The sequence below is a fragment of the Macrotis lagotis genome, chromosome 6 (assembly GCF_037893015.1).
Source record: "Macrotis lagotis isolate mMagLag1 chromosome 6, bilby.v1.9.chrom.fasta, whole genome shotgun sequence".
Classification (NCBI taxonomy): domain Eukaryota; kingdom Metazoa; phylum Chordata; class Mammalia; order Peramelemorphia; family Peramelidae; genus Macrotis; species Macrotis lagotis.
Genome location: NC_133663.1, coordinates 2,874,945 through 2,900,909, shown reverse-complemented (window position 1 = coordinate 2,900,909; position 25,965 = coordinate 2,874,945). Strand labels below are relative to the sequence as shown.

General features: G+C 53.0%; 1 protein-coding gene across 6 annotated transcripts; it reads right to left on the bottom strand.

Annotated features, from left to right (window-relative positions):
* Positions 1 to 496: 496 nt before the first annotated feature.
* On the bottom strand, positions 497 to 24,952 carry TMEM44 (transmembrane protein 44). 6 transcript variants are annotated; one of them, XM_074190594.1, is made up of 10 exons: positions 24,868 to 24,952; positions 21,067 to 21,160; positions 18,072 to 18,235; positions 17,468 to 17,554; positions 14,371 to 14,541; positions 13,130 to 13,279; positions 10,763 to 10,867; positions 8,553 to 8,729; positions 5,498 to 5,530; positions 498 to 3,078 (listed from the first exon to the last, which is right to left on the bottom strand). In XM_074190594.1, exons 2-10 carry the CDS (start codon positions 21,113 to 21,115, stop codon positions 2,965 to 2,967), a joined length of 1,050 nt encoding a protein of 349 aa, XP_074046695.1. In that variant the 5' UTR covers positions 21,116 to 21,160; positions 24,868 to 24,952; the 3' UTR covers positions 498 to 2,964. The 6 variants fall into 6 exon arrangements, with proteins under 6 accessions (XP_074046696.1, XP_074046695.1, XP_074046698.1 ...); XM_074190596.1 differs by having other exon boundaries at positions 2,992 to 3,078; positions 8,553 to 8,725; XM_074190595.1 differs by lacking the exon at positions 5,498 to 5,530 and having other exon boundaries at positions 497 to 3,078.
* Positions 24,953 to 25,965: the final 1,013 nt, after the last annotated feature.

The following is a 25,965-nucleotide window of genomic DNA, read 5'->3' as shown; positions in this document are numbered from 1 at the left end:
TAAGTGTAGCTTAGCTGAGATCACCACAGACTAGACCCAGGTCTTCTGAAAGGGGAAGTAACAACTCATCCTGTAGACTTTGCCAAAGGCAGATTGGAAAGATCTCCCTGGGGAAGAGAGGTAAGATATGGAAACTGGAGGTTTCATAAGAAGCAACTGGGAGGAAGAGGAAGGTGAGGGATGGGGGGTTGTCAGAATGAAGGAGCTGGGAGGGTGGGGCTGGTGTGGCTCTGCAGTCACCTTGGGGTTTAGAGAATACCCATGGCCATGGTCTGCAATCTGGCTTGGTCCTTGATGGTCAAGAATCTGGTATGGTCCTTGAACAGATAGATGGAAGGCTCCTGAGAAGTCATCAAGGTCTCCAGAGATTTTTAATTACAAACCCACCTCCCCCCTCTCCCCAAGGAAAACCTTTTCCAGCTTGCCCACACAAAGTGAGCATCTCTGTTTATTTATAAATTACGCATGCCAACTTCAGCACTAATAATCCTGTGCAATTGAAAACCTACACAGAAAAGAAATTTAAAACAGGCAAGAAAGATGAAGTAATATTGTGGGAAAATTTCATTTATTCACAATACAAAAGCCTTTTTGCTCTCACCAAAATGATCAGTTATGGCATTTTGGGTAACAGAGGCATGTCAACATTTTTTTGACACCTCCATCTAGTCCTGCTGAGAGCAGTGACAGTCTAAGTTGGGGGTCATTTGGGAGTCCTTGGCTTCAGAGACTGCCAGAGTCCAGGAAGAGCAGTCCTAAACCCCTTCAGAGAAGCCTCCTCCCCCTGGCTGAGTGACACCCATTTCTCAATCCTAGCCACCGACCATGCACAGGTAGGTCTTTCTAGAAACTTAGTAAGCACCTCAAGGTTCCCTCAATTTGTTCTTGCAAGCTCCTTGGAAGGCATTGCATCTTTATATTTTTACATAGAAAAGGGATTTTCTAAATGAGTTCAAAACCCTTTGGAACAGTTGAAAATAGATTAGAAAATTAGGTTGGAAAAGTAACTCTTGGAGGAGGAAATTCTCATGGCCAACTCAGGTCAGTGTCTCCTTGGTGAGTGAGGAGGTATCTAATCAGTGGAAGGACATGAGCCCAGGTCTCCTCCACTCTAAGAAGCTAGCTCTTTTCCTGTCACCAAGCTGGCCGCCTCTGTGCACAAAGGTCATCTGGAATAACCCAGAAAAGCAGGAACACGATGAAGTGTCAATGGCTATGGAGGATCTAGGAATGATGAAGATGGAGAATGAAAAATGGTCAACATTTGGCTATTAAGGGATCCATTGGTGATTTTGAGGGCAGTTTTAGCTGAATAAAATGGAGAAGTCCAGAAGAGGGGTGGGCTTGGGGAGAAGAGAATGTCATGAGATCTGCAATACATCTTATCCTTGCCAACTCACTCTTTCCCACCAACACATATGGGGAGTTGGGAGCAGAAAGTGGGGAAATTTCACTGTAGATTGCAGTGCAGAGCACAGCTGCTCTGAGAAGGATTAGGCTATAACCACCTAGATGCACCCGGGGCCACTGGTAGGGAGTACTGCACCATCAGGGCATGGTTGTGCCGGAGTCAGGTCCAAGCAGGAGGGTGATCACACAGCCCCTACTTTGCAAACCACTGTCTTAGAGGCAGTCAAGACCAGACCCAGACTCCCTTCCTTCCCTCTTCCTTCACTCGGCCAGATTTCAACGCCTCTCAGATGAAGAATGCTCTTGTCCACAGGGCCATTAGCACGCCCAAGCAGAGCTAACCAGGGGACTCCCTTTATTGCCATTTATCCCTTGAGCCCCTCCGTTTCAGTTCAGGATGGATAGACCACAGCTCTGCTGAAATGCCAAACCACCATGAGACTTGACTGTCTTCCACTGGGCTCCAAGAGGAAACCAGGAAGGCCCGCTTCTTGGGCTTACTTAAAGGAACCCTCTGGAAATCAGTCCCTGCCCCTAACCTGCATTTCAAACATGCTTAAAATTACATCAGGTAAGAAATAAGGAAGTCCCCTCTCCTGTCCTGGTGTGCTGCCCTTCTCAGTCTGGCAGCCGCATGGTGGAAGAAGGCCTGCTGCTACCCAGGTTGCAGAGAATGGTTTGATGGTTTGGCTGGTAACTTCAGGAACATCCAAAGATTGCCTCACTCTGGTGGGGGGGGCACAGAGGACAGCCTCGGACCCTTTCTAGGAGACATGCTTACAAACTCCCTGCAACCAGAATGATGAAATGACCTTGTCCAGACCAAACAGAGGCTGGAGCTCTGTTTCCCCCACTGAATTGGAGCCTCCCTTCTTGAGTGTGGAAGCTTCTTTCTGTCTCCTTTTCCCAGTCCCCCAGCTCCTCGTCTGGGACTGGAGGTTGGCTCTGGTAGGCATCTAACACATGTTTCTGAATGAATGAATGGGAGAGCAAAGATCAAGAGGGTGGCGATCTGGGCCAGCCAAGGATGGTCATGGAAATGAAGGGGTAGTGTACCAAGATGGAAGGTCCTCACCTTGGCCGATGCGATCTAGACTCCCTCTTAGCTCATTCTTCACTCAGGCTAAGGAATTAAGGGTAGTCATTTGGAATGAAGGAAAGAAGGATAAAAAATACAACCTGAGAAGGGGCTGGCTCCTTCAGGACACCAGCCTCAGTGGTCACTGTCTTTGCAAAGAGAGGACACCTTGGAGTAACCTCTCCACAGCCCATGCTTGGTTCCGCTCTGTGTCCGGCTCCCCAGATATCCCGGCATAGTTCAGTCCTCTCTATGGGTGCACAATCAAAGTATTCTTGCTCAGGAGTCTTGACCTCAGTTATCCCTGCCTTCTGGCTTCTTAAACCTGGCAGACTGACAGGGAAGGATTAGGCTATAATCCAGGCATGGTGAGGCTGATGAAGGTCATCCCCAGCCAATGTGTGTGGAGCCCCCACAAAGGGCCCAATGTGGGACTTCCTCGAGGTACTTCCCAGCAGGCAGGTGACCCCAAGGTTTCACTGTGTGTCTGCCATTGGGTGGGTTTGGCGACCCGGACCCTTCTGGACTACAGTCTTGGGCGTCTCCAGGCTGCCTTTGTTCCACAGAAGCTTCACCTCTTCAGAGTCCCACTGTGACAGAAGACACATGGCCATCAGGCATCTCCTCCCTCCCCCTCCTTTGCTTTCCCACAGGCACCACCCATCCAGGGGGCTCTGTACAAAGCCCACCCCAAAGCCAAGGCAGATAGAACAGACCCAGAGCCGCTCACCCAAACACAAAACACACGTGAGCTCTCACTGTCACCTCCAGTTTGAAGCTCAAGCCAAGAGGCTGAGCTCTCCAGAGTCACCAGCAAGGCATCCAAGACTCATGGATCGAGGGCTAGAAGGGATCTGAGCAATCATCCCATTTTACAGGGAAGGAAACTGAGGCACAGGGAGTGGAACTGACTCATTCAGTCATTCAGAAAGTAAAGAAGGCAGGGCTTGGCCCCCAGACTCCCGATTCGGGGTAGAACTTCATTCTGCTTTTTCACCCTATTCCCTTATTCGCCAGTCAGAAAAATCCAAAGTTAAAGGATGACGCTGACTGACCAGAATCAGGATGCGGCCTTCAGTTACTGCTATAGAGAACTCTCTCCACAAATGCCAGTCAGCCGGCCTTCTGCAGGAGAGATCTGCTCAAGGTTCAGTGGCTGTGCAGGGTCATATAGGTCATTTCAGAAGCAGGACTTGAACCCAGACCTTCCTAGCTACAAGGGTGAACCTTGGTGTGGAAACGGGTCTGAATGAAGGATATCACCCATCTTCCTCTTCTTTCCAAATCTCCTACTTCCATCGCTATGCCTCTGTCCCACCTCCACACATTTACCCAGGGCAGCTACCCCGGCCCGGAGAGCCCTCTCTTCTGTGTCTCAGTCTGATGACTCCCATCTTCCTCTGCTGCCCCGCTTGGAAGGCCCTCGGAGGTCCAGCCACCTTCCCCCATGCTGTGAGCTCCTCTGAGGAAGGTCCAGCTCTACCTTTCTCAGGGTCCCCAGCATGTGGCACAGGCCTGGCCCCTGCTGCCAGGGTGGAGCTCTCCTCTTGGGAGCCTGCCAGGCCCTCCCTGCTTCACATGGGCTCGTTTCTAGGGCTGGAGGGAACCTCCCTACACAGAATCACTCCTGGTGCTCCAAAAGCATCAGAGGTTTCTGCCCAGACTAGGAGGGTCCCAGGCAGTGCTAGGACAGATTAGCTCCATTTCAGAGGAGGAAACTGAGGCTTGCAAAGCTTCTGGGGCTCCCTCAGGCTCCCAGATATGGGAAGGGCATGAGGCAGGATCTGAACCAGGCTGCTTTGAGCTTTTCTTTTTTCTTTTGCTTTTTATGAGGCATTAGGATTAAGTGACCAGCCCAAGGTCACACAGCTAGTAGAACCCAGGTCCTCCTGACTCCAGGGCCAGTACTCTACCCACTGCACCAACTAGCTGCCCGATGCCAGGCTGCTTTGACCTTTTCTCCCCTAGGAGTGACAGGAACTGCAAAGATGTATTCAACTGCCCATCCATCCCACAGAGGGGACTATGGCCCCAGAAGAGTCCAAGGAAGCTCGGGAACAGTAAGGCCAGTGCTCTGCCCCAAACTGGGCTGCCTCCTCACCTTCAAGGCTCGTGGACTCCTCTGACCAGCCTGACAAGCCTCTCACTGTTTTCTTGGTGGGCAGCAAGCTCCCCGGAAGCCCAGGACCCCTCCCTACACATCTCCTCCTTCTGACCTTCAGCAATCAGTCTGAAGCTCTGCCCTACTCGGGCCCTATGTGGACCCTGGTCAAGCCGTGGACCCAGGGAGCACAGCACATGGGGACCTCAGGGCTTCCTGGGCCTGAAAGGAGGGTGGCTGCAGAAGGCAGTGGTGGGGAGGCAGATAGCCAGAGCTGGAAGCCACCTTGTCATTTTAAGGCCCTTTACCCAGGATAGTTATTACAGATTCAATGGTGCCCAGGGTCCTATCGAGTCTGGGATTCCGGGGTGCTTGGAGTGCCAGGCTGAGAATCTGCCCAGGCCTCCACTCAAAAGAGATTTGAGTAGACCCAAGAGCTGGCTTCCAATATTTGAAAAATAGTTATTATGGTAGAGGAGTTGGCCCCAAGCCTCAGGGCAGAGCAGACAGGGCATTGGACCCAGGGTCAGGAAGATGTGAGTTCTAGTCTTACCTCGGAGTCTCCCTAGCTGGATGACTCGGACAAGTGATTTCGCTTAGCTCAGGGACCAGATGGTGGAGGGAATAGCCTCACTAGGACATTTCCTCCATTACCCTGGACCAGATGACTCACAAGGGTCCCCAGAGGACCCCAGGAGTCCAGGACCCCTGGCATCACAAGTCTGTAGCACAGTTCGTGAACTACTTCATCCTACCCAAAGATATTACTACAAGGGTCAAACCCCTCCAGGAGAACGTCTCCCCTGATCTCTGCTCAGGGAGTTGGAGGTGGCCTTCCTCCCCAGGGACTGCGCTCCTCTGGGAACAGCCCCCAGGAGGTGGAGGAGGGAAGGGAGGGGTCTCCATACCTGTTCCGAGTTCAGGGCTTCCCAATACTTCTGCTGTGGAAGGAAGAAAGAGACGGAGAAGAGAATTGGACCAGGCAGAGGAGGGGAGAGGCCCAAGGCTGGCAGCACAGGAAATGGTGACCTGTGGCCAGCCTGTGGTCAGAGCAGGAGCCATCAAAATCTGGAACAATGCTCATTAGCTCCCTGGTTATTCACTGGGGGATGGAGCAGAACCCATTCAAGTTTCCCAGTTCCAAGGCAGAGCTGGCAAAACCAAAAGACCAAAATCCCACCTGGAAAGGGTCACAAAGGAGGCCCTAGGCCAGGCCTCCAAATATCTGTGCCAGGGTCTGAGGGCAGCAAAGACAAAGTGGTGCCTGTGTCCAGATCCTTTTTCTCCACTTGTCTGAGAAATGGGCCCAGCTGGTGGCCCCCAGATTGGCATTCAAAGCTAAGCCAGATCAGAGGAACAAGGAAGTGCCTACCGTGGCAGGTGCCAGGTGCCAAGAGTCAATGAAAACCAGCCCCTGCCCTCAAGGGGTTGGATGGGGGACCCAGAGGGGGGTTACCCAGAAGCACATGGAAAAGTCAGGCCCCAAACCGAGTCCTTGAGGTTGAGTCCAGGACCCCTGGCATCGAGATGGAGCTGTGGGTCCAGGCCTCTCTGAACCATCTCTAAAGGCTAGAACCCTGGGAAGGATGAAGGGAATTGTAAACACTAAAGAACTGCCCCAAGAAAGAAGGTACAACCAGGAGTTGTGGGGAACTCACCCAGGAAAGCCTCAGGGGCAGCATCTGCTCAGGGCCAGGGTACTGGCATCTCTGCCAGCAAGGGCTTGGAGGGTCAGGACAATGCCCCACTGTGGGGGCAGGCTGCCCACTAGTGGGTGAAGGCCATCCTAGTGGGTGCTTCCAAGAACCAGATCTCAGGGGTCCTCCAGCCCCTCTGGGCCCAGAGAGGCTCAATCATTTGTCTAAAGCCACCCAGCTGGTTGGTGGCAAAATCAGGATGAATAATCACGTTCACCTTTAGAACACTGGCGCCTTCTGAGGGGGGTCGCTTTGTTCTCATATCTCCAGCCCCTATCTCAGGGTCTGGTATGCAAAAGGTAAGTGCTTACTGATGGACCTCCCCACCTCCAACCCCATGTGGAAAGCCGTCTGAATGTTGCTGTCCCTATTTTGTAGCCCGAAGAGACTGTGGGAAGACAGCTTCCCCCCAGCCCTCCCTCACCCCCTTCTCTCACAAGAAGCCTCCTAAGAATCAGCAGGACTGCCTCGGGGAAGGAAGGGCCCCTGGAAGTCCCTGCCATCTCTGGCCCACCAGGGATTCCCAGTTCTGCCCCCTGTCAGGCCCTGGTCCCCAAGAAGATGGAGAAGACTAAGGCTACATTCTCACTTAAGCCTGAAGTTGGCTCAATGATTGACCCACTCCTTGGAGTGAGGGCCAGGCTGGGCCAACTTTGACCCAAAGGCTAAAAGCAAGGCTCTGCGGTAGAGGTGGAGGGGGGCACTGTATTCAGAAGAAGAAGGAAGGTGGAGGTCCCTGCGCCCCTTGGGCTGGGGGCATGTCACTCTGTGAAGTGAGGCAGGGGAAAAGAGCCAGCCCTCCTGGGTCCTTGTCATTCTAGGCCCTCTGATGGATTCCCCCAAGCACTGGGGCCACAGGCTCCTGGAGTTTGCCCAGCACACCCAAAGGGGTGACACCCCCTACTGATGACCCCCTCTAGCCCTTAACTGGCCATCTCCCAAACTCAGGAATCGTTTCCTAGGGTATAATTCCTGCAGGGCAAGGACTGAAGTTGGTGCTGGTCCTTGGGGTTCCAGTGCCAGCTCCATCCTGTTCCAGTCGACAGTTCTAGCTGCCGAGGTCCTCGGGGACCGGGCCAGGTGAATGTAGGAAGGGCAGAGCCAAGGTCATGGGCCTTAGCTATGGTGAGGCCGGCGGCACCTGCTGTCTGAGGCCTGGAAGGTCCTAGGAGCCAAGGAGGCTCACTCTGGAGCAAAGCTTTGGAGTTAATTTTGTCCATGGTCTTGGCACAGGCTCTCCTGTGAGCCCATCCATGACACCTAAGTCTGGATGGGATGGCCACCTCCACACTCCCCGGGGGGCAACTGCCCACTGCCCAAGCTGCACCATGGGATCCAACCACACCGTTACCTTCTCCAGGGGAAATGCGGCCGATAAAAGATTCTCAGGACCCAGAGGGAACCCCAGAGGCCCCCAGGCCTGGCTTCCCTCCAGCATCGCTGAGGCAGGAGAGCCAGTATCAGTCTTGCCCCCTCCCCCAGGACCTGTGCTCTTTGTTAGGGGACCTCAAGGACAGGAGGACAAGAGTCCTCATCTACTGGAAGGCCACATTCCCTCGGGACCTGCTCCCAGAGACCAGCAGGGCCTGTGCCCAGACGCTGGTCTTGCCAGCAGGCTGGTAGGACGGACCAGTCCAGTAATGGATGAAAGGGAGAGCAGAGCTCCTGTGGCCAGACGCCAGCAGGCAGTGTATCTGATGGACCCTTCTCAGTTCTGTTTCTAATCTCCCGGCCATCTCACGCTCCTGGGTCCTTGGAGTGGTGATGACCCAGCAAGAGGGCTTGGGATCAAGCCTGGGGTCGCTTGGTCCTACCCAGAACCTTTCTGCCCCTTTCTCATGGCTCCCTTCAGGAAAGTCAGAAAGGGGCCACTCGTCCTCTGTTGTCCCTCCCTGCTCACTTGTGGACCTAACTGCCTAAAGCAGACATTGGGGTCCCCCATGCCCCCAGCTCTCATCCTCCCTCCTGACTCAGTTGGACCATCCCATTGGTTCCTGGTCTCACTGGTGGGGCCTGGACCCTGGATGGGCCAGTTTCCTCTGCTGGACTTCCAGCCCCTTTGTTCTCCACCCCATCCCCAAGAAGGTCTGAGAGAGCAGTCTGTACCGTCGCCCAAAACTGAGAGGGTTCTCCAGGTATTTCAGAACAAAGCCAGATGGGAGGGGAGACTCTGGATGAGCCTTCAGGAAGGGCACCCTGGACCCCGAGACCAGTGACCAAGGACAAGAGCCAAAGCATCCCCCCCACACTTTGAGCACCTGCCTACCTCCAGCTCGGAGCTGATGGAAGATACCTCTGAGGAGCTGGTTGAAGACACTTTGGCGTGGATGACCTGGATGGGGGGGTAGGTAGGGGGCTCCAGCAGGGAGTGGGGGGCTTGGAGGAACGGGTCTCTGGCACTCGTCCGGCCATCCCCCGGGGACTTCGTGCTGCTGCAGCCTACCTGGACATGGAAAGTATGGAGAGGCCTGGGGTCCACAAGAGTTGGAAGGACCGCAACCTCCTCCTTGTACAAAGGAGGAAACCGAGGTCCAGGATTCCACCGTTGGAAGGTAGTAAGGCCAGGATCTGAACGCAGCTTGTGTGACCCCCAGTCCTGTGCCCCCCCGCCCATTTTCCCTCCTCTTCCCCCTCCTCCCCCTCTTCCTCCCTTTGACCCCGGGCAGCTCATATGACAAGGCAGCTGAGGGCAGCAGGAAGGAGCCCGTGCCAAGCCAGCTCTCCAAGAGAGCACGAGGCACCTGAAAGCCGAGCCGGGCCAGCCCCAGGGCACAATGCTGACTTGGAAACCTAAACCGGGCACTGCAGGGAGGGAGGCCGGGTGCCCGTGACTCAGCGGCTTCGTGGGCGCTTAAGAGCCCAGAAACAGCCCAGTGACCAGCTCCAGTCCTGGCAGCCATCCACACCAGCCCTGTGTGCTCCAAGGCGGCCCCTGGGCCGCTGCCCTCCCCCCTGGGCCTGCCAAGGGTCCCCCTGCTGTGCTGGGAGCTAGACCTCCTCCTCCCAAGACCAGCTGGGCAGCTTTCAGTCAGGATATGTTCTTCCTCTGGAAAGTGAGGGGGTGGGCTTAGGGGACCCCGAAGGCCCCCTCAGGCTCATCTCTGACTCATCATCCATAAATCCTGCCTCTGACATTCAAAATCTGGGCTTTGAGGACCATCCCTATCTCTGGGCTTCCTCAGTTTCCATCTCTGTAAAATGAAGCCTGTCTCTGCCATGATGCTCTAGAAATCCTCCCTGGGGTGCTGTGACCATGAACAAGTCTCTTTAGCTCTGGGGGCCTTGTTTTCACATTGGTAACTAAGGGGTTGGTGCAGAGGCCTCCAAGAGGCCTCCTTTTACCCTTGCTTCTGAGCCTTGGCCCTGTCTGCAGGTACCTTGGCCCATCTGAGCTCCCTCCTCCAGCCTTCCAGAACGATCCTGGGCCCTGGGGCCAAGTCCTTCCAGTACCAATGTTGATCCATCACTGGAAAACTCTCAGATCAGCAGAATTAGTCATCAGAGGCAGCACTAGCAGAGGGCAGGCCACGTTCTGCTCCAGATGCCGTGAGGCACCTCGTGCCCACCCCCTTGCACGTGATCAGCCCCTGACTGACCCAGAAGCTCTGGCTGCCTCTGCAACCTCCTTGGGCCAACTTCCACCCATGTGTGGTTTCTGCTAGGTCATGCCTCAGGATGCCTGGGGTCAGCGGGTGGCTCCCCTCCCTTGCCACCGTTCAGATGTCCTGTTCTTCCCTGCCTCTCCACACCTTTACCTGGTGATCATGGCTGCTCCCACCTACCAGATTCATCTGTGATGAGAATTCCTAGCTCTGCTTGGCCCACTCCCTCTTATAGACAATCTGGCATCTCCAACTCTTTGGGGTGCCTTCTGGACACCTCACACAGACGTCCTGTAGACATCTTCAACATCGCCAGGTCCAGACTCCATAGTATTTTCTTAATATCGTCTCCTCTCCCTGACTTCCCTGTTCATGTCCCCAGCAGCACCGTGCTCCCAGTCAGCTAGGCTCTCACCCCAAGGGTCCTCCTTGACCCTTTACTCTTTGCCTCACTCCACCCCACACCCCAACGGTTCCCTATCTCTCCTCTGATCCTGCCACTCTCTTATCCATGCCCTCATCACCTCCTGCCTGAACCAATGCGGATGCTGCTGCTGGGGGGGGGGGGTCTGCCTGTTTCCAATCTCCCCTTCCTCCAGGCCGTCCTCCACTCAGCTGTCCAACCATCCGTGCTTCCCTAACTCTGCCAGGAAAAAGTGTCCTCTGAAGTCCCTCCAACCCGACCCCTTCCTCCTTTCCTTACAGCCCAATATATCCCCTCAATTCAGGGACCTCAGCCTTAGGCTGGTTCTCCATCTCTGGGCTCCAGACCTGGAGCTCCCTTCCTCCTCCCTTTTGTGTCCCAGCTCCTAGCCCCGATGCTGGTCCATGTTTCGGCAGCAGCAGCCGCAGTCCCTCCACCCCCTTCTCTTACCTCCTGTACATGCTCGATGGTCAGCTCCATGTACCGGCCGATGGCCGCCATCTTCTGCAGATACTTGGTGTGGGGGAGCATGTGGAGTGGGACCCAGTTGGAGTTCTTGAGAGGGGAGAGAAGGGGAAAGGGAAGGACGCGGAGTGAAATGGTCTGCAGAGTCCGCTGAACACTCTTCTCAAACCAGCCACATTTTCCCTTGACTTCTCCTAGTGCTTCCGTTGCTTTTTCAGTTGTGTCCCCAAGTCGGATGCAGTGGTCTGCCATCTCATCCTCCAGTTCATCTTACAAATGAGGAGACTGAGGCCAACAAGGTGACGTGACTTGCCAGGGTGGCACAGATTTGAACCCAGGAAGATGAATCTTCTGCCTGCAGTGCCTGCTCTTTGTACATTGTGGCACCACCTAGTGGCCCTCATTTCTTTCTACAAAATGCTAAAATGGGGCATTAAAAAAGACTTCTTCCACCCTAGCCCTTGTTCTTCTGTCCTCAGGTTGGGCAGCCCTGCTCCCTCCCTAACCAAGTCCCACCCAGAGCTGTCCCCCCAGCCCCGCTTCCCTCTGTTTTCAGCTGGTGCCGTTCCCTTCCCCATCTCTGCCGTCTTCCGACTCTCGCGGGCCCTGCTTCTCCGGGTACATAGTAACCTCTCATGACCCTGACTCACTGGCTATGTGGGTGGGGGGTGCCAGTCTCTTCCTGCTCCCTGTGGTCACTTCTGGATGCTCCTCTCCCCCCATTTCTTCTTCTTTTTTTTAGTTTTTGCAAGGCAATGGGGTTAAGTGGCTTGGCCAAGGCCACACAGCCAGGTCATTATGAAGTGTCCGAGGCTGGATTTGAACTCAGGGCCTCCTGACTCCGGGGCTGGTGCTCTATCCACTGTGCCACCTAGCCGCCCCTCCTCCCCTCATTTCTCAGGGATCTCTCCCCTCAGAAGGTCTCACTCACCGAGCTGTCAGTGTCTCTCCCAATCCAAATCCCGGGGGCCTTTTCTTTTCTGGCTCATGATTCACCACTGGCCCCTACCCTCACGCCCCCTGAACTGTCCCAGCTCCCCGTATCACCAACTGACTTTTGGATGTTTAGACTGGGTGTCCGGAGGCGCAGCAAATCCAAGGCAGCCGCAGTGCGCTTGGGATCCTTTCCCAAGACCTCCCCTCTTCTATCTCGCCATTGCTGTCCATGGTACCTCCATCTTCCCGCTCACAAGCTCACAAGTCTGGACTCTTCTCACTCCACCAAGCCAGTCCGCCGCCGCCTTCACAACTTCCCCACTCACACTATGTCCTTCCTGGCTCTGGGACTCATCACTCACCCCTGGATGATTGCAATGACCTCCCAGACCAATGGGTCTGCCAGCCTCAAGTCTTGTGGCTCCCGTCACCTCCAGGATCCAACAGAAAGCCTTCACTTTGGTTCTAGAGGCCAATGGGTCTGGAGTCGAAAAGACCTGAGTTCCGATCCAATCCGAAATACTAGCTGGATGACACCTATCTGCCTCAGTTTCCTCAACTGTAAAATGAGACTTTAACAGCACCTTCCTCCCAGGGTTGTTATGAGGATCCAATGACATAATGATGATGAAGCTCTTAGTCCAGGGCCTGGTCCCTAGAAGGTGCCCCCCAACCTGAGGTCCCTCTCCTCCTTTTCCTGGCTTCTCATGCTTTCCTCCCCTCTGCACCCTCTCCAGTCTGGCCTCCCTGGCCTTCCTTCAGTGGTTCCCACACAAAAGTCCATCCTGCTAGGCCTGGCTCTCCTCTGTCCACCCTTCGCTTCCCTGGCTTCCAATCCCCCACAGGAGGCCTCCCCCAACTGTGTCAGATGGTCTTCCATTTATACATCCTGGCTGCTCACAGCGGGCTGTCTCCCTCATTGGCACGCTTACTCCACAAGGACAGGATCAACGTTTGGCCTCCTTTGTACATTTAACGCTCAGTATTGGGACTGACACAGGAAGAGCCCACCTAGTGTTTGTTACCCAGGAGAAGGGTCAGTTGGAGGCTCACTTGGGAGCCACAAGCTACTCCTCCCAGATCCCTGAGAGAGCCGGCGGCCTCCGGGCCATGCCTCATGGATCGCAGGGGGCGGCAGAGGACTGCAGCTTGGCCAGCAGCCAGACTACCCCACACTGCCTAGTTTCTAAAGTGGACCTAACTGGACCTCTCAGTAGGAGACAAAGTCTGGAATGCGAGGCAAGTGTGACATATAGTGGTGACTGGAGAGTAGTATTCTCACCTCTGTGAGCAGCTTAAATGACTCAAGAGAGGGCAGTGACTGACCCTGGCCCCGCAGCCAGAGCCTGAGGCCCAAGACCAACCCTGGTGCTAGCATAGAACACCCCCCTCCCCTGCCTGTAAGAGAAGAGAGACCTTTTCCTTCTCCATCTCTTCCTGTCTGTCGTCTTCCTCCCCTTCATCCAATGACAGGAGGGCCTCTGTATCAGGGGTATCCTGGGCCTCGATGGCAAATCCCAGCACTTGCCTCATTTTGCTTTGCATCACACAAGAGAGGAAAATAAGCTGAGATTTCAGAAGTTAAGGACGTATAGCCCTAAGAGAGCGGCTCCTAAAACCTCAGCAGACAAGACTTCTCAGCCATCACATTCAGTTATTGAACTTCAGAACTTCCTTCTGGAAGGTTTAGCCAAGGTCAGAGACTAAATCGTGGACCTACTGGGATAGGGAGGATGAAACCCTTGTCCCCAGACTCCTAGGACAAATGTGAAATGAGGACAGAGATGGGGAAGGGAAGGGGGCAGAGGAAAGAGAAAGAGAAAGAAAAAAAGGGGAGAGAAGGAAAAAGGAGACAGAGACAGACAGAAAGAGAGAGACAGAGAGAGACAGAGAGAGAGGAGAAAGTGATCAAGGAGAGACAGAGAGAGAGGGGAGAGGAGAGACAGGAGAGGAGAGAGAGACAGAGAGACAGAGAGACAGAGAGAGACAGAGAGAGAGACAGAGAGAGAGGAGAAAGTGATCAAGGAGAGACAAAAACAAGAGGAGAGAGAGGAGAGACAGAAAGGAGAGGGGAAAGAAGAGTGAAAGAAAAAGTAGGAGAGAAGGGAGACAGAGAAACAGAGGGAGAAGAGAGAAACAGAGAGATACAAACAAGAGACTGAGAAAAAGAGGGGAGAGAAGGAGCGAGAGAGTGAGGGAAAGCTGAGAAGAAGGGAGGGAGATAAAAGATGGACTCAGATAAGGGAGAGAAAGATGAGCAGAGGGGAGACAGGGAGACACATCCACGTGTCTCTGCCACGGGAAAAGGGATGAGTCACTTGGTCGTGACGCACACCTCCCAGACCCCAGGTGTCCAGTGAGTCAGCGGGCAGCACCAGGAGGATGCTGCTGGAAGATAATGACCTTTCCGTTAGCTCTCAGGATGCCCGGGGTGAAACTGGGGAGGGTGGTGCAGCCTCGGGCAAGGTCAGAAGATGACCTTGGGGTGTCTCCAACCTGCTGCCCAGCCAAGAGCAGAGATGAAAGGGAGGGAGGGAGCTGTCCTGGCCACTGTGTTGCTTCTTTTTGAAACAGGTCCCAGGATTCATGGATCTGTGCCCTCTCTGGGCCCTGGCAGAGGAGTGGGCCGGGGGGGGCTTCAGCTCGAGGAAGGATACAGCAAGGTCAAGTGTAGAGGCTCCCAGGGAGATGAGGAACCAGGGAACAGCATGGATCAAATATTCTGGTTGCCGATCATGAACCACGATGGCTGAGGTGTAGAGGAAACCAGCCAGGGCAGAGAAGCCCCTGGCCCACAGGTGGAGGCACGGAAAAGCCTTCCCTTGGTACTGGGGGAACAAGAAGAGGGTTAAGAGCAGAGCCCAGGCAGGCACCTTATCTCCAGATCCTTAGGGAGTAGGATTCTCAAAATGCCACAGTCAAGGGTATTTATCAGTGAGGAAGCAAAAACCTTGAGAGGGAGGGGACAGCAATCTTTCTGATCCTCCTTGTGCTCCCCCAGGGGTTTTTCTTTTTTTGGGGTAAGAAATAATAGAAACAAACGATAAGCGATCCATCCAACCCTCAGATGGCCCAGCATTTCTGCAGTTCCCCCGGGTCTCCTTCCTCTCCCTCTCTCACCTTTCGGTTTCTGCCATTTGTCTTTGTCTTCACATCCCAACAGCCACCCACCCCCAACCCACTCCAAAGTGTCCCTAAGTTGGGGTGCAGCAATGGGCAAGGAAACCATGGGCACCAGCCACAGTGCCCTTTCTCCCGACCTTTCTCAGGGTCCCCTTTCTTTTCTGGGAGTCCAGTCCTGGGGTCTCCAGGCTCATGAACTCACTCATAGTTTCATCCATTAGGTGGTGCCACAGAGCACAGAGAATTGGGCCTAGTGTCTAGAAGACCTGGTTGAGTGACCCTGAGCAAGCCACGTCACCCTCTTTGCCTCTTTGCCTCAGTTTCCTCATATGTAAATGAGATCGCATTTAGGACTCTACAAATGTTCCCTATTATCATCAGTCTAGATCCAGAAGGCCTTCCAAGCCCTTAGCCCAGCCCTGTACTTTACAGATGAGGAAACTGGGTTCCTCAGTAAATGCTTAACAATCCAGCATCTCCCACAGTGGACGGGAGGGCACGGATGCAGCAAAGCACAGCATCCCCAGGAAGGCCTGGTGGTCAGCTTGGGCAGGGGGTGGGGTGGGGGGCGTTCCCATCCCTTCCCATCTAGGCTGAGGGGAGAGATAAGGGGAGGTGGAGAAGAGAAAGAAAAGAAGAGAGAGGCAGAGAGTGAGAAGGGGAGAGAGAAAGAGGAGAGAAAGGAGAGAAAGTGAAAAAGAGAGTAAAGAGGGAGAAGGAAAAGGAGAAAGAAGGGGAGAGAGAGGGAGAGAGGAGAGGGTGAAGCAGAGAAAGCGAAGGAGAGAGAGGAGAGAGTAAGAGGAGGAGGGAGGAGGGAGAGTCAAACCAGACTGGGTGTCTGTGTGTGGCGGAGGCTGGTGATGGGCAGCCAACGAGAGCTCACCTGGCATCTCACCAGCCAGAGCAGTGGCTCACAGCCTCATTGCCCTTTCTGAGAAAAGGATAGGAAAAGATTTCCCGTCTCCCCTGATCAGCCTGGGCAGGGTCAGCTTCTGGGAAGCAGGGGGACTAAGGAAAGTCCCTGGCTGCTTGGTGACCTCCTGGGGCAGCCCAACTGCCTCCCCTCTCCCCACTAGGGGGAAGCTGGGGTTTCCTCTGGACATGAAGGCTTATCCATAAATCTGCCAATGAGCCCAAATCACCTCTGCAGATGGAGCCGGTGTGTGGCCCACTTGAGAGTGTAGGCCAGGATTTTCAGGTGCAAGTGGGATCTAAAAGGGTCCCCACTTCCAAAGCCCCAATCTTTAGTCAATGAAGGCCATTGTTGCTGCTGCCACCGCCTCAAGCTGTGCTTTCAATGACCCTTTGAGGGCACCTCACACCCATTTCTCACTGCAGACCTCTGAGGGCAGTCTCTATGGGTTTCTGGTCCCATTTTCCCCTGAGTGATGTAGAAACTCATGGTCACACAGCTCTCAAGGCCTGGAAGCAGGACCTGAACCCAAGTCTCCTGGCCTCTGAGCCCTCCCCTCTTTCCCCTAGACCACATGTCTTCTCATGGCACAGATGCTTTCATGTAGGAGTCCTAAAATATTGGCATGTATAAAAAGGGGGTACAAGGCAACAGGGTATTCTAGAACCAGATAATCTGAGTTCTACCCTGATAAGGCACCCTGCCACTGTGGATTTGGGTCGATCGTTTCCCTCTCAGGGCCTCAGTTTCTTCCCAACTGGAGCTCTCAGATGTCTGAACTGTCTGAGGCCCTCCCAAGGCTCTGACCGTGGTCCTGCAGCCCTTTCTTCTTCAGCTAAAGGCTGACCCAGCTATGGACAATGCAGTGAGCCTGGAGGAAAGGAGGGGAGGATGGGAGCCAACCCGCTCCCCAGGGGACCCACAGGGACCAAAATGCACTTTGTACAGAATGTAAAGGTGAACATTCCATTTTACAGAGGAGAAAACTGAACTGGGGAGAGGGAGGAGACTTGACCGGGGTGACCCAGCCTTTTCCCATCTCCCCAGCCCCACTACCCTGTTGGATCCTGCCGACTACAGGGCTCATCCATTTCATGCTGAGACCAGTGTGGCAGGGTCCAGAGACTGAAGAGACCCCTCCCTTATGCTGGAAACGCGGGTCTTCCCTTCTCTGGGCCTGGCAGTAGACAGGGAGAACTAGAAGTGAGGAAGGGTCTCCCAAAGACTACACAGCCCCTTGACCCCATGCTGCCCCTGGTCTATGTAGGGCAAAAAGTCACAGGCATTCTGTCAATGGTCCTGGCCCAGCTCAGCCTCCTGGGGCCACCAGGCCTCATAGCAGATCATAAGAACCTATACTGGTCCCAGACGAGCAGGTTCCTGAAAAGCAGATGCAAGGTGGGCCAGGCTGCTCTGCTCATGCTAAGAGAGAGGGAAGTGCCCAGAGGATGCCTGCTTCCTTGGCAGACCTCTCTGCTCTGGTCTGGACTGACCGGTGACTTCCTGGGCCAGTCAGGAGGCTGAGGGCCTGCCTGCCTCATCTGTAGTATCTCCAGGGTAGAGCCGTGCAGAGAGACCCAGGGGTCTGCTGATCCAGGAGGTAGCAACTCTGCAGACCCAGGAAGGCCTGGGAGTGCCTGAAGAGGGGCAATGCCGCTACTTTGTGCCATTCTAGTGGGAACCACCCTCAGAGCTGCCCCCAAGGTGCCCAAACTTACTATTTTAGAGAATGAAGGGATTCGGGATGTCCAGGAGACAATCAGTCCAATGCCCCCCAGCAGATAGCCAAGGGTTTCTGTATTTTCCTGGGGAACAAACCCAAAAAGAAGGAAAAAAGCTCAGCAAACGCATTTGGAGGGGCACACCAGGAGCTCACATTTGGGGGACAATGGGGGGAGAGACAACATGCAAACAACTAAGTGTCTAGAAATTCTAACCAGTGAAGACAATGAGGATGGGGAAGGCACTGTGGGATTTGAGTAGAATCTGCGGGAAGTCCAGGCAGCCAGCAGGCAAAGGAGAGGAGCAGAACTTCCAAGAGGGGCACAGCCAGTGCAAAGGCAGGGAGATCGAGGTCCTATTTGAAGAGCACCAAGAAAGCCCACACGGCTGCATTCCTGGGCTCGTGGAGGAGAGCAAAGAGGGCAAAGAGCAGGCAGGTGGCAAGAAGCCAGACTGTGCGGGCCTTCTAAGTTTGGGTCCTTGTTCAGGGGAGGCTGCCATGGTGAGACCAGAGTTTTAGGGAAATCTCTAGGGCAGCTAGTCAGAGGGGATCAGGGTTGGGGCACCAGCCCCCTGCCGAGCCTTTGTCATTCCCGGTACCTGCAGCACGCTTCCCAGAAGCCTTCTCTGGGGTCCATGGAATTCCAGGGAAGCTGGAGCCGGGGCAGCCAGGGTGAGCCAGCCAGTGCCCACCCCCAGCGGCACAATGAGGACAAACATGCTGGCCCCAAGTTTCCTCCTGGTCCTCTCCTGGGAGTACCGACCTGCAGCAAACACCCAAACCCCATTTTACTTCTAGAGGAGAACATCCCTGAGAAGTCACATTCTGCAAGCCACAAATACCTCGGCCATCTCATCCCCAAACATAACAACCCCTTTATACTGTTCTGCCAAGGGACTCATCGGTCTCTGCTTGGAAATTTCCAGGGATGGGGAACTCACTTCCTCCCAAGGCAACCAAGAATATCAGTCTGGGCAGCTCTCCTCATTAGGAAGCTTTTAAAATCTCTAGTCGAAATCTCTGGAACTTTGCCCCTTGCTCCTAGTTCCCTTGGTCTCCTAGGGTCACACAGAACAAAGCTGTTCCCATCTGTTAGCACCACCCTTCAGAGAAGGGATACAACACAGCCAGAGGGAAATTGGCCTCAGTTTCCTCTTCTGTAAATGAGAGATCTGGTGCCAATGTCTTCTGAGATCTCTGCCATCCCCAGCACTATGACCTCATGCATCTGCAGTCCCCTACATGTTCGTTTCTCCAGGCTAAATGATCCTTCCACCAAGCCCCTGCACTGAAGTGAATACATATAGTCAATGGTCCCTGCCAGGGCCAGAAGGCAGTGGGATCAGCCTCAGTCCCTTGGCTCCCAGTCCCCCAAGACCCCTACATCTTTTTTCAGATAATTTGCTAAGCTTCCTCTTGTATAATAAATTCCTTTAAAAACAACTGTTTTGGATCCAGTAAGAAGGTGACCAGGAAGCAGGGATGTCTTCAATTCTGCATTGGTTAGCAGGAATGAGAAGGTCCTTTGATTCAGTCAGCTAGCAGGAAATGAGTTTTCACACACGCACCATACCACATCTTTTATTTTGCAAAGCTGAAGTTATTCAATGAGCCATCTCTCTCAATATTGGGCCTGGGATGAGTCTAGAGAGATGATGTCACCAAGTCTGCCATTTTTACTTAAGAGAATGGTTCAGGACAGCCCTCTGGCCTTTTCCCTGCTTTCATCTCTCTTTGGTCAAGCTCCCAATCCTTCCTGCCCTGCCTCTCTCCCAGCTGTTCTTTTCTTTTTTTTTTGCAAGGCAAGAGGCCACACAGCTAGGTAGTTCTTTTTTTAAGTGTCTAAGGTCAGATTTGAACTCCGGTCCTTCTGACCCCAGGGCCAGTGCTCTACCCACTGCCCTTCTCCCAATTGCTCTCAAGACTTCTTCCCTCCTCCTCATTCTCTGTTTTACTATTTCACAGATTTACTATTGTTTTGTTATTCAGTCACATCCGAATCTGACTTCACGGACCATACTGTTCATGCAGTTTCCTTAGCAAAGATACTAGAGTGGTTTGTCGTTTCATTGTCCAGTAGATTAAGGCAAAGAAAGGTTAGGTGGCTTGCCCAGGGTCAACCAATTAGTAAGTGTCTAAGGCCAGATTTGAACTCAGGTCTTCATGACTCCAGGCCTGGTGCCCAATCCATTGAGTCACCTATGAGCTTCCTCCTTCATGAATCACTTCCCCTGTTAATTAATCTAACCTTTCTGTTTTATAGGGTTTTTTTGCAAGGCAGTGGGGTTAAGTGACTTGCTCAAAGTCACACAGCTAGGTAATTATTAAATGTCTGAGGCCAGATTTGAACCCAGGTACTCCTGAGTCCAGGGCAAGTGCTCAATCCACTGTGCCACCTAGCCACCCCATAATCTAACCTTTCTGGAAAAAAATTTGCAACTATACCCAAAGGACCATATAATTATGCATAACATATGACCCAGAAATATCCCTGCTGGATCTGTATCCTAAAGAGATCAAAGGAAAGGAAAAGAATCTATCTGTACAAAAATTTCATAGCGGCTCCTTTTTGTGGTGGTGATGATTGGGAAATTGTGGGATGCCTATTAACTGGAGAACGGCTGAACAAGTTGTGATGGCATGCTGTTGTGCTGGAAGAATGACAAGCGGAACGATTTCAGAAAAACCTGAGACTTACCAGAACTGACGAAAGGTGGAGGAAGCAGAACCAGAAGGACATTGTACACAGTCACAGCAACACTGTCCAACAAACTGGGAATGTCTTGACTTTCTCAGGGATACAGTGATTTAGTACAATCCCCAAGGACTCGTGATGAAGAAGGCTAACTGCCTTCAGAGATAGAACTGGGGGGGAGGGAGGCAGGGAATACAGACAGAAGCATCCTTTCTTTCTTTTCTTTGAGTGTTCTTGTACAAAATGACTAATACAGAAATATGTTTTGCATGAGTGCCCATGCATAACCTGTCCCATGGAGCAGAGAGAATTTGGAACTCCTAAATATGGATGCAGCATAAATTTGGCTTAAGAGAATTTTTTTGAGTTGTGATTGTTAAAAATTTAAAAAGTGTGCATTCTAGCATGCATGTAACCATCGAGATCAGAGAATGTTAAAAGGAGCATTACTAAAAAGACCAAATGTTCCAAAATGCATCAATTCACGCTTGAACACTTTCTAAGTCCCTTTTTATATCTCAATGACATCACTTTCTTTCTAAAAAAGTGGGGAAGGGATAGCAACATGGAAGTGCTCTGAACACACCCTTTTGTAAACTGTGGGAATCGTCCTTTCTGTGGGCTGTGTGACCTCTGAAATCGTAGGGATCACAGTTCCATCACCCCCATATGGCCATGAAGCATCTTCATATCACCTGACAAATTGTCCTTCATGAAAACTTAGCTGTTCCTCCAAGCCTCAGGGCCCTAACACTTCCTGGCCTTGGAACTCAGAGCCACGGTCACCTCAAGGTCATCCTAATGATGGCAGGCTTCCACTCTCCCTGACCCAGCCACTGACCCAGGAATGGCCAAGGTGCCACCTTCTACCTGTAGAAGTAACAGCCCACCACACTCACCCAGCTTGGGTTTGATCTTGGAGCCACAGACGGGGAAGAGAAGTAGCATGAGGTTGACCACTTCAATGGCTGCTAAGTAGACACCCGTGAAGACCTGCAAGACAAAGAGGTTTCTCAGTTCTCAGTTCTCTCTCCAGGGCTTACAGATCTTTCAAGAACTCCTAACACTGTAATGTCAATAAGCCGGCCCCAGACTAACCCTGTATGTACGTATGAGTGTTGGACGTGATGACCGCTGATGGGAGGTGCCAATTCAAATCCTGGGATGCTGAGATATCATTGGAAGGGTGCCAGAAGGAAGACGTCATTTGCTTCTGGAGTGGGGCTCGGACTGGCTGTACTTACTGACAAATAGCCCCGAAGGCTTTGGACTATGCAGCTCTGTGGCCACCCCTCAAGCAAAGTAACCAGGCTTCAAGGATGGGATCCCCATGTCCCTTACACCAATGTAAACAAACATAATGTAACCCCCCACACACTCACACCCATACATGCACACACACACACACACACACACACATGCATGCAAACATATACACACTCCAAGGGAGGTTGGGCAGCATAGGTTTGTTCCAATATTTGGATCATAAGCTCATCCCTCTACTTGGGTTTCTCCTATAATGCTTCATGGATCTGTGGGCTTCTGGGCCCTTCCTCCCATGGGAACCAGGTTCAGGATTTATGTGGCCCATAACCAACCTGGGGGTAAATCTCCCCAAATGTATTTAAGCCCATGCCCAAGCAATATGCATGTAGAATCAGAGAGCCAGAGCCAGAGGGACCTCAGAGATCATCTATCCCCACCCCTACTTTACAGATATGGCAATCAAGGCCCAGAGAGGGTGGTGTTTTCAAGAGATAGAGTGCCATTATGGGCAGAGCCCTGGTCTGATATTCAAGTACCCTTGCCTGAGAATTCAACCTGAGATACTTCCTAGCTGTGTGAAATTGGGAAAAAACCACAATCTCTGGAGCCCTCAGTTTACTCATCTGTAAAATGGAGATCACAGCTTCCCAGGTTTGTCTAGAGCAGAGGTGTTAAACTCAGCCCAGACTTTCCAAAGAAGGATTTTTAAGCCAATATGGAACCTCAGGGTTCTTTTCTATTTGAATTTGACACCCCTGGTCCCCAAGTTCAAATTAAATGATTTAAAGCCCTTTGCAATGTTGGTTAAAGCACCATGGTCAAGGGGCAGCTAGGTGGCGCAGTGGATAGAGCGCCGGCCCTGGAGTCAGGAGGACCTGAGTTCAAATGGAGAAAACTCAATCAACAAAAATGTCATCTCAGGGCAGACGCTTAGGTGAAGCTTTTAGCATGGTCCAAGGAAGGTCGGACCCTAAGCTAAGACAAAGCGTTGGCTCCGGGTCCCACCCAGGTGATCTGTCCAAATGGACCTGAGATGCCAGCTGCAGATATGTTTATGGATGTTTGTTTGGAACAGTTAAATGGCACAGTGGACAGAGCGCTGGGCCTAAAATGAGAAGTACCTGAGTTCAAATCCAGTCTTAGACACTTGCTGTGTCATCTTCCTTGCATCCAGGGCCATCTCTAGTCATCCTGATCCATATCTGGGCCCTGGACCCATCTCTAGAGGAGAAAGTGGGACTGGTGACTTAGCACAGCCCCCCCCAAATCCAATTCACCTGTTTGTCCTGGTATCATCTCCCTGGTGTCATGGTCTTCTTCGAGAATGATGCATCAGAAAGCATGACATCATTTAGATCATTATTTTGACAGTCTCACTTGTAAATAGTTTTGTCACAAAATCCTGGGACAGAACGACTGAGAGGCATGACCCCAGGGCCTCCCAGGCTGCAGAGAAAGCTTGGCCAATGGTATGTTGATGGGTGACTTTAGAGGAAAACTGTTTGGGTGAGGGCTGAGGTCAGAAACCAGGCTGTGCAGCTGAGAAAGGGAGGAAGCTTCTCCAGGAGGTTGCCTTCAGGGATGCTTGATGATGATGATGATGATGATGATGATGATGCTTGTCCTTCACTCTCAAAGAAGACCATGACCTCAGGGAGGTCACACCATACCAAACAGGTGAACTGGATTGGAGTGGGGGAGGCTGTGCTAAGTCCCCAGCCTCCCTTTCTCCTCCAGAGCCATCTGGGTCCAGTGGCCAGAGGGGGAGAAGATCTCAGCCAGGTTGGAGGAGCTGAACTTGGCCCAGTCCAGTCAAAATATTTGGTTAAATATGAAAGACTTGGATGTGTCAGTGAGCATCAGGACAGGCTCTGGGGGCCAGGGAAGGACTGGAAAGGAGGAGGGAGGCCCGAGAGGGAGTTGCCAGGGGAGGTGGGAAGGGGTGGCGCAGCAGCAAGGTCACTGGAATTCAATTCCTTTAGATTGAACTCACGTCTGTGTAACAGAACTCGGAGTGCGCAGGGGACACACAAGAAGAAAGAGACCAGTCTAGCAGCCCCTGCCCCCGGGAAGATTCCATTCTCTACTGGGAAAGTCACATCCTAGGCACTTTCAGGTGAAGTGGAGGCTGCAGCTGCTGGGGAGCAGCTCCATGGAGGAGGGGACCCTTGACTGAATGACAGAGATGAAGGTTAGGGACTCCTTCTAGGTGGGAGGCAAGGGGTGAAGTGAATACAAAGGTAAGGGGGTGGGAAATGACCTAGGTCAGAGGGTTTGGAGCAGAGCACATATCTGGACAGATGGGTCGGAGTCCCATTTTACAGACCAGACCCAAGGGATCCAATGTCTCACAATTTTCCTTTCAGCACTTCAAATTGAGTCTAAGGAAGGGAGGCGAGAAGGTCAGCTGAACTGATGGCACCATTGGTGGAAAATGGCCGATGGAGGTAGGGCCAGGGAGCGGGAGGGAAAACAAGACTGGAAAAGGGACCGGGAGCGACTGTGCGCCAGGGTCTTGTCCTGACACGGCTCCTGCCCCCAACTCTGCCTCTCCTCCCTCTAGCTCTGCTAGCACCAGCTTCCCTTAACAATAGCTCGCATTCACTTGATGCCAATGATGACCGTGATGATCTCTGTCCTTTGTTCTCTATGACCAAGACATCAGGGAGGTGATGCCACTACAAGCGTGTGAACTGGGCTGGGGTTCTGCCAAGTCACCCGCCTCCCCCTCTCCTCCAGAGTCATCTGGGTCCAGTGGCCAGATAGGAATCAGGATGACTGGAGACGATCCTGGATTCGGGGCAATCAGTGTTAAGTGACTTACCCAAGGTCACATGTCCGAGGCCATATTTGAACTCGGATCCTCCTGACTTTGGGGTCAGTGTTCTACCCATTGGGCCATCTAGCTGCCCATTAATGTTTGCAAAGTATTTTACAAATATTTCATTTGATGCTCAGAAGAACCCTGAGAGGGAGGGGCAATCATCACATTCATTTTACAGATGATGGGTAACAATTCACTCGTTTCCCGGGGTGTCTGAGGTGAGATTTGAACACAGGCCTCCCTAGGTCCCGGGCTGGTGCTTTAGCCACTGCCTCCCACGGCTGCCCAGCTTGGTGTGGGAAGAGCCCTGCCATGGAGTCAGCTGGAGCAGTAGCGCTTCACGGCCCAGGGTGATCTAACGTGGGGCTGAGTCAGGGAGCCCCCACCCTCATTCTCTTGGGCAGTTCCTCTGCAAACCCTGCCCAGGAGCAGGCCCGGCTTGGGTCCAGGGCCCCGGTTCTTCCTCCCTGGCTCCCTCCATCTCTCCTTCCTCCCAGGGCCTCTCTGGAGCAGGGTCTGGGCAGACACGGCGGGTGATGCTTCTGGGATAGCCCACAGCTGACCCCTGGTGGCCACCGCGGGCCTCACCTACCTGGAGCGGTTCACCTACCTGGATGGGGAGCTGCTTGGAGAGCAGGGCCCCCAAGGCATCGCTCAGGCTGCCCACAAAGCGGTAAATCACACACAGCACGGACCTGTCCCGGCTCGCCTTCTTGCAGCACCCCAAATAAAAGCACCTGAAGAGAGAAGGGCAGATATGACCACAGATGGCTGAGCCCCCCACAAGGCCATCAGGCCTTTACGACTGGGGTACAGTGGGTTTCCAGGCCCAGGCTTGGAGGGCAAGGGGCTGTCTGCATGACCTGGAGAACTTCTGGACAAAAACTAGGGGCCCCCCAAGAACACCAGCTCAGGATGTCTGGAATCTTTCATTCTCTCTCTCTCTGTCTCTCCCTGTCTCTGTCTCTCTCTGTCTCTCTGTCTCTGTCTCTCTCTCTGTCTCTCTCTCTCTCTCTCTCTCTCTCTCTCTCTCTCCCTTCCTCCCCGCCTCTCATTCCCCCTCTCTCTTGAGGGCAAGAACTGCTTCATCATTGAATTGAATCGAGGTTAGCCATGTGATGCCACAGGGAGCAGGGTCTGGAGCTGAGTTCAATCCAGTCTCAGACACTTTACCCGTGCGACTGGCTGAGTCACTTCAATCTCTGCCTGCCTCAGTTTCTTCAACTATAAACTGGGAATAATAACAATCCCCCCTCTCTGGCAGGGTTGTGGGGAGACTTAGAGGGGGTATTTGTCAATCCTGCTCCTGCTCCCCAGTTGGTGGAGCTTATTCCTGTCCCTTCAGCTGAAGCTTCACTCAGAGAAGGCACTAATCACTGCTTCTTGGGATGTATCAGGGACCCCTGCCTCGACGTCCTTGGCAGACTCTGTTTGAGGTCTCCTGTTATCCAGAAGCTGAGCTCCTCTCCTGCCCCCCCCCCCACCGTTGAGGATCAGAAAAGTGACGGAGTCCTGACTTTGGGCCTGGGGTCTGCCATGCGCTAGTCGGGGTCGCCTTTTGGGATCCCCAAGAAGGCCTCTGTTTTCACATCTGTATTTCTAAGAGACAGACAGTTGGGGGTTACTCCGCACACTGCTTATTAATTAAGATCGATCACTCTAAGGAACGGGCTCTGACCCCATCTCCCCTCCCTTTTCTGAAACCGCA

Excerpts from the sequence above, each read along its gene's own strand:
- TMEM44 (XM_074190592.1), bottom strand. The coding sequence starts at position 21,115 with ATGCTACTTCTCTTCCCCGTCTGTGGCTCCAAGATCAAACCCAAGCTG. Across the intron at positions 13,280-14,370 it reads CCTCTACACTTGACCTTGCT|CTTATTTTCCTCTCTTGTGT; the intron begins GTATCCTTCCTC and ends CTGAAATCTCAG. Across the intron at positions 10,868-13,129 it reads AAGAGATGGAGAAGGAAAAG|AACTCCAACTGGGTCCCACT; the intron begins GTCTCTCTTCTC and ends TCCCCTCTCAAG.